Raw genomic sequence first — 13,829 nt, 5'->3', positions numbered from 1 at the left:
CCTCAGGGTGCCGTCGGCCAAGCAGTGTCGGCTGGCGACCCCCAGGGGGAGGGCCTTCTCTGTGGGTGCCCCCGCCCTCTGGAACGAACTACCCCCCGAGATCCGGATGATTCCGGATCTCCTTACTTTCCGCCGCGCCCTCAAGACATGGCTTTTCCAGCAAGCGGGCCTGGCCTAGGGAGGATTTTAAATCGGGTTTTTAAAGAAAATTTTAAACAGCACAACTTTAAAATATTTGGTTTTAATTTGGTTTTATTTGGTGGGGATTGTAAATATGTTTCTGTTTTTAAATATGTTGTGAGCCGCCCTGAGTCCCATTGGGAGAAGGGCGGGATATAAATCAAAATAATAAATAAATAAATAAATAATAAAATAAATTAGTGTATCTTTCATTAGTTAAACAAGATAAGAGTTTTTTTTACTGATAAGTGAATATTTTGTATTAGGTCAATTAAGAAACTAGAAACAGTTGTTGTAGCAGCTACACCATTAATTTTATAACCTGGTGTTAGAACAGATAAAGACTGCATTGCTTATTTAGAGTGCCTTTCACCATCTTTTAGGCTGCAAAAACCTACTGTGACATGACAGTTGCTGTCCCTTGTTGCTTTCTATTTGCCTCTGGTGCATCTGTCATCAGTGAGTGGTAATGCTGATTATGCATGTGCAACATGTGTTATGCAAGAGACTGAGTCCTCCAATGTTGTTGCTTTTCTTCTTCAGATTGTCACCAGCTGATGAAAAAGAATGTCATCCATCCATCCATCCATCCATCCATCCATCTTACATATAAGGCTGTCTAGCTCCAATTTTTGACCCTAAGTGGTTTACATAGGATTAAAAGCACAAAACAAACATAAAAAACTATATAAAACACAACTGAGGCCAAACTGCAATCAATCTTCAAGTATTTCCAAATAATTTCAGGGTAGGCTTATTCAGTGTTTGGTCTTAATGGCTAGATAAAAACCAAAAACCTTATAGAGATCTACGAGATGGTTTTGGAGGCTGGGCAAATCTTGTGGGATATGTTGTTCCAAAAGACAGAAGCTACAACCAAGAAAGCACATTTCCAGACTCTGTGCCATGAAGGGCTTCCATCCCTGTTAATGTTCATGAAGTCTGTCAAGACCTGGTTAAGTCATCAGGCTTGGAAGTCCCAGGTAACTGATAACATTTTAAAGTGGCTCCCTTATTGTGGGTAATATATGGTTACTATGTTTTTCCCCTATTTGTGGTTTGTATATTTTCATTTTTAATTATTTTAATATTGATTGTGTGCATTTATAATGATTGTTTTTATAATGGTGTTTTAATATTGTGATTTAATTTGATTGTTGTGCATCACCCACAGTCAGTTCTGATGAGGTGGACAGAACTATAACATCATGCACCTCATTTCAAAGCCACTACAGAAGGATACTTGGTTATTCCAGCTTGCAGGACTGGCCTAGGGTAATTTTTAGGGGGGTTTTAATTATATTTTAATTCGACAAATATTTAATATTCTTTTTAATTAATTTTAAATTTGTATTGTCTTGTATGTATTTTAAATAGATTGTCAGCCGCCCTGAGTCCTACGGGAGAAGGGCGGGATATAAATTCAAATATAAATAAATANTGTTTTGAAGGCCACTTAGAGAATAGAGGACAGGTTAGATACACAACCCCCATCCCAGTAAACCTACTAAAGATCATCTACAAAGGTGAACAATATTATCTCAATACTATATCCCAGTCAGAAAACAATCTGAAAAAATCCATATAATCTGTTTATTCCTGGATCTTCTGAAGCTGCAAACTTATCAACCAGACAGATTGTGTCCACAATAGGTTAAAACACCCATACAACTGGAATATAACTCAGAGCAGATCTGAGTGGTTGTATCTTATGGATGCCTTAAATAGATTTCAAAGTGGCACTGTGTAAGTTCACCTATTCCTCTGACTCTCTCCCCCATATAGGGACCACGTCACAGATTAACTACTTGTGGATAATTTTAATTGGTCAAAACTAAAAAGGGTAGCTTCTCAACTATTACTTTCAAAAACAGGGTATAACTACATAGCAATGCTTTGAAGGACCAATTCATCAAAACTCAAAGTTAAGTGTCTCTTCCAAAGTTAATTCACAGCTTTTTGTCCACAACTTTTAATTACACTTTTTATGTGCATATTTTGTGTGTGGAACTTTTTGATAGGGAAAAATGAATACTAGCAGACATGGCTTGATGCTAGCATTCATTCTGCTGTGAAATCCAGAGAGACCAAAATGCCTAAATTAGCTCTCAGAGGAACCTTTGGGGAATTCTTTCACATTTTTATGCCCCAGAGAACATAGAGTCTTTTGCACGACAGTGCAATCACCATCAATCTCAGCATTTTATTTTTAGAGATACTTGCTCTGTATCTTTCTCTGTACAATGGTTCCCTAAAGTACTGGTGTTATTGTTGCTTTGTTTTGTTATAATTCTTTTTCTTTATAATCTAGAAATATGGAATGACACCTGTCATGACATTTTTGAAAAAGAAGGAGACTAAACAAGGATAGAAAAAAAGTTACCTGACCGGTGCACCACGAGACTGTGCAGGCTTCAGCATGATTGTAATGGTGGTCTCTGTTTCATTCAGAGGGGTGTCAGAATCATATTCTGGCATTGATGGGGCTGTGGAACAACAGAAAGATTTATGTTTCTGGAAATCAACAAGTAGAAGGCAATCAAATACAAAATGCTTTTTGATACTATTTGTTCTTTTGTAGCAGTGAACATTTGATGGAATTTTTAACCTAATTAGGAAGAACTGATTTTCTTGCTATTTTTCTTTCCATGTTCCTTTATGTTTGATTAAATATCTCTTGCTCTCTTTCCAATTTCAGATCTTAACTTACAGCTATAATCTGGAAGGGACTGTTTCTAAAGCAACACAACAGTCTGTGTAAGCAGACCCCTTTCAGGCATTGACCTAAGCCCAAAATAAATCATATTATGTTTTAGCATAAAGTATAAAGTAAACAAAAGAAATTAAGCTCATTTCTTGAAATCTCAACATTGTGTATTAATGATTTCAAAATCTAAATGAATAAATATTGATCCTTATTTGTATTAAAGCAAAAGAAACAATGGATTGTATCTTGTCAATTCTACAATTTCTTTATATGTGAATATGAAAATATTTAAATAAATGCACAATGGAGACTAACAGTTATAAATTATAGATATTTTTTGTTGCTGGGTGCATCTGCAGATTAAAAGTCGGACTGCACAAAGCTTAGTGATGAAGGGAATGTTTTGAATCATTGTAGATCAATTTCTGAGCTATTTAAAATTAAATGGATTCATAAAGCAATGCTTAACTGGAAATAAAACAAAATGAAAAGCCCCACCCACTATGTCTTATTACTTATTAGAGTGCATGATGTTAAATGACAGGATTGTATCACTGTTTTATGACAAGTTATTTTCCTCATAGGCACATTTTAAAAAATGTAGCCCAAGATGCTAATTGCTTTAACTTTGATAGAGTGCTAATTATTTTCCCTCTACCTACCAAATTCAAAGTCAAAACTGAATTTTCTCAGCATGCCATTTTCCCCTTAATAGTAATACCTGAAATTTTAGTTGCAATCCGTGTGGTGATGGGAGGTCCAAAACCCTTTACTGTGCTGGCTTTAATGGTGAATGAATAGGTAGTTCCTGGGTATAACCCTACAAAGAGGTGGTGAGTTTCATTCCTTAATTTGAAGACTTTTCCTCTCTGGTTCAACAAGTCAGCAGTAGGATCTAGAGATCCAACAGCCTTGTAGGTAATCTGAAATAAGTGGGGGGAAAATAAAAAAAATGTATGATCTGAATGCATAACTGATTCCCTATATATTTCCATCTACAAAGATATAAATTTTGTTAGAATAACTGAACAAATATATTTCAGTTAACTTCAACTGATTTCTAGGATAAATGCTAGTTACCCAATGTATGCACTTATGTGTGTGTGTACATTCACACACATCTTTATATAATGCCCATTTCTTGAAACACAGGGTGGTTTATAATATAGGATTAAAAGCAAACAAACTGATGATATCACATTGCTCATCTCAAATTGACAGATAGCCTTTTTTTGCAGCTTTCTGCAGCAAAAGAGATAGCCAAATAATATGGTATCCCATATTGGAGAAGCTGTGCGCTTGACTGCTTTTTTCCCTGTTCTACAGGGACTGTCCACTAAAATAAGAGCATAACTACTGTAAATATGCCTTGATTCTCAACCCCTACTGGTGATTCAGCAATATAGGATGGTCATGGAATCAAATACAGCTCAAAGGCCTAAAGGACATATTCCCATACTTCAGAATTTGCGGTAAGATAACCACTAGATCAGGGATGTCAAACTGCCAGCTTGCGGGCTGGATGCATCATGCCAAAACCGCTCCCATCCCATTGCCGACAATGGGAAAAAGTCACAATATGTCACAACACGTCACGTGATGTTACAAGTTTGACACACGTGCACTAGAGGAATCAGACCTGCTTATCTTTCATGCTTAGACCTGAATCTAGAAAGGAAAGAATTTAGATAATCTACTTCATCTAGGATCAGCTAATTCCATCCCATATTATCTAGCATTTTTCCCAGAAAGGAAAGATTTGTAACAAAGTGAATGGCTAGACAATTTTATTCAGGAGAAGGTTCATATCTGCCTCATTCACGGCTAAGTAGCACATCCCAATTTCTGCCACATAATGCCTCTATCAGATGGCTAAGTACAGTAGCCAGAAAGAATATGAATCCAGATCACACATACAACAGATATTCCGTTTCCTCGGCTTCCACAGGATCAGCAAAACCAAATAGTTAAACAAACAGTCATCATGTTAAACTTTGATAATCAATCTCTAAACAAATATAAGCTATTTTTTCTGCAAAGAAACTTTCAACAATGAAAGAGTTATCCTGATAATGTAATAAAAGTGGAAAAGTAAGCATGCTTCACTGTAATTTAGGCCAAGCAAGGAAAGAAATCTGTGATTGATCTAAATTGCTCTTTGTTTTGTGCTACCATCACTCTAGATAACTCTTTATCTTGTTTATTTTCTAGAGCTCTTTATAAAGAGATTGAGGGTTTGATGAAGGCTGTTTTGTAACAATTTTATCCAACAATCTTGGTGTCTCCACAATCAGATTTGTGGAAGAATTGCCCACGACATAAGTGGACAAATCTCCAATTACAGTCAAAAAATTATCTGGATCACACAGCTGCAGTGGACCATTTTTATAGGTCTTCTATCCTTCTATCTTTACCAATGTCAGAGTTTTGTAAGTTCTCACTGTTTATGTCACAGTGCTGAAAAAAGATGTCAAGCTCTGTCCTTTGGGATATGCATTTGACATTACATTACAAATAGAAGATATTGGTTTACATCAGAACACCACTGTTTATGTCACACTGACCCCCTTGCCCCTTCCACAACTGCTGCTGCAAGGTGATACTGTGCAGCTTAAAAGTAAGTAGACAATGGAAAAGGATGCAATACAATGTCACACATGTTTCAAGTCTAACATGTGATTGTCCATATGAGTAAGCAACAGCCTATGTTTTTCTTGGCAATGATAGCCATGAAATCCGAAACACCTCTGAACCTTACCTTGAAGAGCCATGGTGGCTCAGTGGTAGAATGCAGTATTGCAAGCTAACTCTGCCCACAACTAGGAGTTCCATTCTCATCAGTTCAAGGTTAACTCAGCCTTCCAACCTTCTGTGGTAAGTTAAATGAGGATTCAGTTTGTTGGGGGCAATATGCTGATTCTGTAAACCACTTAGAGAGGGCTATAAAGCACTATGAAGCAGTATATAAGTCTAAGTGCTATTGCTATTACTCTCACCAGTATGACTTTAGAGATTCTACATTATTAGTTCCATAGTGCAGAAGTTTAGGAAAGTCCATTAATATTTATTTATTTTTATTTATTTTTTTTAAACTGTTTAAACTGTTTTAAATTGTTGTCGTTGTTAGTTGCGAAGTCATGTCCGACCCATCGCGACCCCATAGACAATGTTCCTCCAGGCCTTCCTGTCGTCTACCATCTTCTGGAGTCCATTTAAGCTCACGCCTACTGCTTCAGTGACTCCATCCAGCCACCTCATTCTCTGTTGTCCCCTTCTTCTATTGCCCTCAATATTTCCCAGCATTAGGCTCTTCGACAGTGAGTCCTTCCTTCTCATTAGGTGGCCAAAGTACTGGAGTTTCAACTTCAGGATCTGGCCTTCTAAAGAGCAATCAGGGTTGATCTCCTCTAGGACTGACTGGTTTGATCACCTTGCAGTCCAGGGGACTCACAGAAGTCTTCTCCAGCACCATATTCAAAGGCCTCAATTCTTTTGCGCTCAGCCTTTCTTATGGTCCAACTTTCACAGCCATACATTGCAACTGGGAAAACCATAGCCTTGACTATACGTACTTTTGTTGGCAGGGTGATATCTCTGCTTTTTAGTATGCTGTCTAGATTTGCCACAGCTTTCCTTCCCAGGAGCAAGCATCTTTTAATTTCTTGGCTGTAGTCCCCATCTATGGTGATCTTGGAGCCCAGGAAGATAAAATCTGTCACTACCTCCATTTCTTCCCCATCTATTTGCCAGGAATTGAGAGGGCTGGATGCCATGATCTTGGTTTTCTTAATGTTGAGTTTCAAGCCAACTTTTGCACTCTCTTTCTTTACCCGCATCAAGAGTCTCTTTAGTTCCTCTTCACTTTCTGCCATTAGAGTGGTATCATCTGCATATCTTAGGTTGTTGATATTTCTCCCGGCAATCTTAATTCCAACTTTTGATTCATCTAGCCCTGCCTTTCTCATGATGTGTTCTGCATATAAGTTAAATAGGCGGGGTGACAGAATACAGCCTTGCCGGACTCCTTTCCCAATTTTGAACCAATCAGTGGTTCCGTGTCCAGTTCTCACTGTTGCTTCTTGACTCGCATATAGGTTTCTCAAGAGACAAATAAGATGGTCTGATACTCCCATGTCTTTAAGAAATTGCCACAATTTGTTGTGATCCACACAATCAAAGGCTTTAGCATAGTCAATGAAGCAGAAGTAGATGTTTTTCTAGCTTTCTCCATGATCCAGCTTCTCCATGCATTGCAGTATCAATCTCAATAATTTAGTCACAACCAAAAACTATGGATTAGCAGATCTGGTTACTATAGAAGTAGTACAAACAATTGGAGTGTCCAGGCACTGGGTCAGTACATTGGCAACTTTATCTGTGCAACCTGGTATGGAAATGTAAATGGGATACAATCTATATACTGATGATACTGCACCCCAAAGTAATTAATACATGATCCTCCCAGTGTTTGGGAGATGGTGAACAGAGTGTTAAGCCTTGATAAATTCCAAGTAAGAGGTGCCATGGATGCAATTTTTCCTCCCCTGTTACTACTGACTGAAACCAATCACTGAGGATAGTGCCTCCCCTCCTAGCTCTTGCAGTTGAAGGCCAGCAAGAGATCAAGGAGCAATAGGATAGATGTACCATTTGCATCGTGACTCCACCAAAGATCATCAGCAAATGTGATGAATGCTAAATCAGCACTGTAATCTGGTCTGAAGTGAGACTGATTTGGATCCAGACAATCTGTAATAATTATTTAATTATAAGTTTAAGATCAGGGTTTACATGTGAGATAGTACCTATAGTCACCATATTGGTATTCTTTCATTTATGAACAGTCCTAAAAACTTTAAATGAAAATGTAGTACCTGAGTAAAAGAAATAGTCAGGGATCACTGTTAGTTTAAATGTCAGGACACCATTGATATTTATTGGAATTTTATAATTCCAGTAAAATGTCACAATGGAAAATGTCAAAAAAGCTGTTATTTATTATGTGTTAAAATTCACCAAAAGCCTTTGGTTAAACTGCATCTTCATTATCATGATAAGTTGATAAAAGGGCAGCATCTAATAGTTAATAAGTATATATCACAGATAGATTTCTACTGATTTGCGATCCTGTTAAAATTATTAAATTCATAATAAGCAAGGTTATTTTGCTTAGATGGTTTAATCTGATCAGAAATATAAAAGAAGATTATGCACCTGTACAATAAGAGGGTTTTTTTCCCCTTTGCTGCCACTCAAAATGTTCTTTCTTTCTTCTCCTCTTCTTTCTTCTTTTTTAATTTTTAACAAGCCTTGCATTATAAACAACTCTAAAGTCTACATTTAATTTTTAACTCCACTCTCCAAAAACTCTTGCTCCTGTTTTTTGTAGCTCTCAGATACCCCTACGTTCATAGGACCAAAATTGACAGCAAAATTATTTTGGAGAAAATATTTTTGCTTATTTTCTTTTTTTAACCTCTTAAGCACTAAGTGTTTGTTAATTTTTGAAAAAAAAAAGAGAATGTAAAAAATAAAACCAGGGCAGGGTGTAAATGTCAGTATGATACCCTCTGGTATACTGTATTCCTACACTAAACTAAAAATAAAAGGCAGCCCATCTCAGCTTTATATACTTTTGAATGACATCCTAATTTCTTCCCTCTAAAACCTGTTTGGCAACAGTGGAGGATATATGACCATGTTTGCAATCAAAGTATTTCAGGGAGAAAAGATTGGGTTTTTAAATTTTATCATAATGTATTGTTCTGGTTGTTTTATTTGTATTTATTATTCATACTATTCTAATACTTTGTGGTAATTTTTTTGCCATCTTAATGGAAAGAAAGAGTTGACATCACCTAGAACACCACAATATATGGTGTGGTGCTTGTGGTGGAAATGGAAATGGGACACTTAAGACAAAAATGAAGAATGAATGTATGCTGAAGGAATATAGATTGAATATATAAATGAGTGACCACTATCAAAGGACTACCTAGAGGTAAATTAAAGGCTGTTTAGAGAGAAAGAATGAGCATCAAATCTCAAAACAAATGTATAACATAAGAAGAATGAGTCAAGAGAAAAGACTGAGAAATGAGTAGATGGGTGGAATTAATGATATTTTTAAGAGAAAACAGCTGAGAATTTTTTTTAAAAAAAACTTATTTCCTTTTCTACACTTTGTATGACATCTGCTTGTCTCAAAAAGGAGCATGTCCGTATGTAGTATGAAGCCAGAGGTCGCCTACTCTCTTCTCCTTAATTCCCCTACATTTGTCATTCAACATTATCGTCAGCCATTTAATTTTCTGTTCAGTTTATACTTTACTTTTGGCAAATATCCATCATCTCATACATTGCTGCAACTACTGACATACTTTTAGTACATTGTATATTAAAGCACACCTTTGAAATTCTGTCTGACTTCCATTATGCTTATTAATGACAACCACGCAAATTATACAGTTATATTCAGAGGTAAAACTCATGACTAATTTACCGACCAATTTCTTTACCGTGTTCTAAATTCAATCTAGAGGTGGCTCAATTTCAGCAAAGTTGTCAATAAAATATATTGTGTTCGGCTGCTGCCTTAACCTTTTCTGATGTTACAAGGATCCTCACTTACGTGCAGGGTAATGTGAATAAATCAATGTGTGTTAATATGCACACATCTATAATTTTTTATGAAATGCTTCACAAAAATCAAATTCACGGGTGTATGAAAAAGCCTTTGGGGTAGAAAGAAAATGAAAACTCTGTTTTTATACTAGAGGGGAAAAAATTACTTGTCAAACATTCAACTAAACCAAACCAGAAAAAAAATATAATAGCCACAATCCAATTTGTCTGAATATGATTGAGAAGCATGAGCATGGGGAAAAATCACAAATAGTGTATTCTGTTGCCCAGAAATCATATTGTTTCATCAGAAAAAAATCTACAAATAATCAGTGTAGAATAATATTTATTTCTGAAGTACATAAATTTGCTGATAACATTGAAAAGAATGAAGCAAGCAGCATGATCCAGCCAGAATTAAACACTTAGAAGAAAGAGTACTGATATCAATCAAGATGTTAAATGTCTCTCATTGAAATAAATCTAAAAGTGTATTAATTTATCTAAACATTATCCTGACGTCACATAATCTTCCAAGACTGCTATTCCAGCCTCTCTATCCCAGCAATTATCACTCATTACCACTTCTGGATCTGGGCGTCAATTCTGCAGGTTCTCTTCTGCAGAATCTTTGGGACTTTAGCTCTTTTCTTCTGAGTCCTCTTTCCTTGTTCTCTCACTCAAACTCTTTATTTTCCTCATACCACAAGTCTTCCTAACCAAGATAATTTTTTAAACATCTGACTTTAATAAACTTTAAAGGTACTGCAATTGATGGGCATGAAACAGCCCTGGCCCTCCATGCCTTTCTTCAATACTTATATCCAAAAATGTCATATGGATCTGAATTGAATTATCCATTACTTTTCATATTTATATTAAGTACCAACAAAATTTCCATTGAAAGATTATATCAAAATATGTTTAAAATGCAGTTTGAGTATTTATATTTAGATGTACATATTTTGGAAAAAATAAAAAGCAGTAAAACTTTTATTATAGGTTAATTTCTCACCATTTATCTGCATGAAATTGGATGATCTATGTAGACCTATCTATGCAATAAAACGGTACTAAAGATAGAATTAAAAATCACAATGAAATCAATTTTTTGCGGCTCCCTGGTCCCCATCCTGAAAATCTTAGGAATAGAGATTCTGAGAAATATTTATTTGTATTTGTATAGCTACCCATCTCACAAGAAACTGGTGAGTTTCTGACTCGGGGAAGTGTACAACACATACACTTATATATATGTAGGTCTTTGGTTATTCGGGTTTTCTCCCACATAAAATTGGAAATGTCTTGGCGACGTTTCGACGAAATCCCATTCATCATCTTCAGGCTAGTGTTTTCGGCTTCGTGCTTCTAGGAGCAATGTGTGATCGCAGCTGTTTCTTCCTTTTAACTGCCAGTGGGGGTATGAACTGAATGGGTGGGAGCTTGGCTGTGTTCTGATTGGGTGGAGGTGTGTTCTGATTGGTTAGGGGCTTGGCTGTGCTCTGATTGGATGGGGGGTTGGCTGTGCTCTGATTGGATGGGGGGTTGGCTGTGCTCTGATTGGATGGGGGTATGTTCTGTTTGGGTGGGGGCTTTGTTGTGCTCGGATTAGTCCCCCACCCAAACAGAACGCTCTCTACATGGGGCTCCCTTTGAGGAGCACCCGGAGGCTTCAACTGGTCCAGAATGCGGCCGCGCGGGCGGTGTTGGGAGGGACTCGTCGCTCCCATGTAACACCGCTGTTGCACGAGCTGCACTGGCTGCCAGTGGCCTTCCGGGTGCGCTTTAAGGTGTTAGTTACCACCTTTAAAGCGCTCCATGGCATAGGACCTGGTTATCTCCGAGACCGCCTTCTGCCACAGATTCCCTCCCATAGACCGGTACGCTCCCACAGAGTGGGCCTCCTCAGGGTGCCGTCGGCCAAGCAATGTAGGCTGGCGACCCCCAGGGGGAGGGCCTTNGCCTAGAGAGGATTTTAAAAATCGGGTTTATTTTAAGGAAATTTTAAACAGGAAATCACAACGTTAAATATTTGGCTTTTAATTGGTTTTATTCGGTGGGGATTGTGGGTATGTTTTTGTTTTTAAATAGGTTGTGAGCCGCCCTGAGTCCCGTCGGGAGAAGGGCGGGATATAAATCAAAATAATAAATAAATAATAATAATAATAAATAAATAAAATCTTTTGAGAGCTTATTAGATGAGACCCTAGGTGAAATCTTTTCAATAGGAGTACTATGATACCCCCAGCAAGTGAACTCACGAAAGTGCAGATCAGGGGTGTCAAACTGCCAGCCCATGGGCCAGATGCATGATAGCGAAACTGTGCTCATCCCATTGCCAGTAATGGCAAAAAAGTCACAATACATCGCGACAAGTCATGTGATGTTGCGAGTTTGACACCCTTGGTGTAGATGGACAAAAGTGACAAAAGTTGCACAAAAATGACACAGAATTCTACTTTTACTGAAGTAGGAAAAAACTTTTAAAATAATACACGCTGCAACCAGGTAGTGCACTATAGAAGATCACTAGTAATAGACAGAGTGCAGAAACTTTGCCAATCTAATAACTCTTAACCAGATAATACTGTAATATCAAGAAGGATTTAACAATCTAGAATTCAAGGATGGGGTTGTGGATAAGAACATGGGATGGCAGATTAATTTCACTTTGCTGCTCAATAACAGCTTTTTTTTCTTTTGTTCAATCATGACCAATTCTCAGATAGTGCAAATTATTCTAAGGTCAAGTGTAGTAGGAAGATTTTTTTTGCCTGATACTTTTTCATATACCAGGCTGAAAGCACTGAAATTCACAAAACAATCCTTTTCTAAATGCCCAGAGACTGAAAAATGTTAGTCTTTTAGGTAGGATGGATCCTTGATTGAAATCTGCTATCAAAAAAACCAGGATAAAACCAAATTCAAAATGCTTTGCTAGTTGAAAAGAATGATTTCATTTACTACAATAGTTTACTGCTGGCTTTGCCCCAAGATAGTGAAGTAACAAAAATGCATGCAAGTAGAAGGCATGCTCATTTCCTGTCATTGTCTGTCCTAAACAATGACTCTGATTGCTATTTGTGTAAGTGGGTTTTGAAACTTCCCTGTCAAGTTGCCTAAGATAACTTTACAGCTCACCAAGAAAGGTTGAAAGGAAGCTGTTTTAATACAAGGGACAAAAGGAAATAATCATCTGTACAATTCTCTAGCATTAATTTTCTATTTTTTAAATTAATACCTATAACTATTCATCTAGAATAATTTCCTAGTCTGGTCATGCAGGCTTTGAGAATTATAGCAATCTAACCTGATCAAAATTCATCAGAAAGAGATAGAAATCTTCCTTATTTTGACTCCTGTGATCTTCATATTGAAAGCTAAGAATTCTTAAGAAGGTTAAGAAGCCAGTCATTTCCAGCATGACAATTTTATGACATGTACTCAGTCATAAAAGGCAAATTTCATTCAAGTTTTAATGTTTTGGCATCATCAAGCATTTATCTTGCCCTCACTTTTTGAGGAAATTCCCTATGTTAACTGCTTGATCATATTCAAGAAGAAAGGCAACTGTATTGCTCATTGTCACATGGCAAGATGTATACAGCCCCAGTTTCAAGAGTTCTACCACACAAATATGTTTTCTTAAACAGAAAGAGCTCCCAACTGTTTCTTGTCAGAAACCCACAGAAGAAAAAGTCCAAACATTTGAAAATTATGAAGGAGGTGAGCAAGGTTAATTTGTAAGCTTCTTCATGCCAGGAGTCTCAAAACTAAGTTGATCCCATTAGGCTCTGGCAGGTCTTTAAAAGCTGTACCTCATTAGGCTTCTGTAGTAAAAGAAAATTGGAAAATTGGGGAAGAAAACCTGTGAACAATGTTCTTGCTGAAAAAAACCCTATTTTTTCTTGAGTTGTAAATATTTGCTGTAATGTCCAGACTCCCTATGAATTCAGTTCTGCTAATTCTTGCTTGGCTTAGAGCAGGGGTCCTCAACCTTGACAACTTTAAGATTTGTGGACTTCAATTCCCAGAATTTTGGGAATTGAAGTCCACAAGTCTTAAAGTTGCCAAGGTTGAGGACCCCTGGCTTAGAGGAACGTTGCCCATGGGGTCGCGATTATTATTATTATTATTAATTTGATTTATATACCGCCCTTCTCCCGAAGGACTCAGGGCGGTGCACAGCATATTAAAAACAAGTAACAATAAAATACCAAAATAAAATTAATAAATACCAAAATAAAAACCCCTCTAAGACCAAATTAAAAGCCAAATATTAGTAGCTGTGTCGTAATTAAAATTATATTAAAATCAT

The 13,829-nt window shown here is 37.0% G+C and overlaps 1 protein-coding gene across 1 annotated transcript in view; it reads right to left on the bottom strand.

Annotated features, from left to right (window-relative positions):
• Positions 1 to 13,829, bottom strand: part of LOC107292458 (receptor-type tyrosine-protein phosphatase T-like) — a gene marked incomplete at its 5' end in the record, with an annotated part of 181,919 nt that overhangs the window by 133,820 nt on the left and 34,270 nt on the right. The window contains 2 exon segments of the mRNA XM_015821547.1: positions 2,564 to 2,666; positions 3,609 to 3,810. Of these exon segments, the coding sequence (XP_015677033.1) occupies positions 2,564 to 2,666; positions 3,609 to 3,810 (305 nt within the window).

This window comes from Protobothrops mucrosquamatus, unplaced genomic scaffold, assembly GCF_001527695.2.
Source record: "Protobothrops mucrosquamatus isolate PMUCROS unplaced genomic scaffold, P.Mucros_1.0 scaffold1345, whole genome shotgun sequence".
In the NCBI taxonomy this organism is placed as follows: domain Eukaryota; kingdom Metazoa; phylum Chordata; class Lepidosauria; order Squamata; family Viperidae; genus Protobothrops; species Protobothrops mucrosquamatus.
Note: the sequence above shows the minus strand (reverse complement) of the source record. Positions and strands in the feature narration are given on the sequence as shown.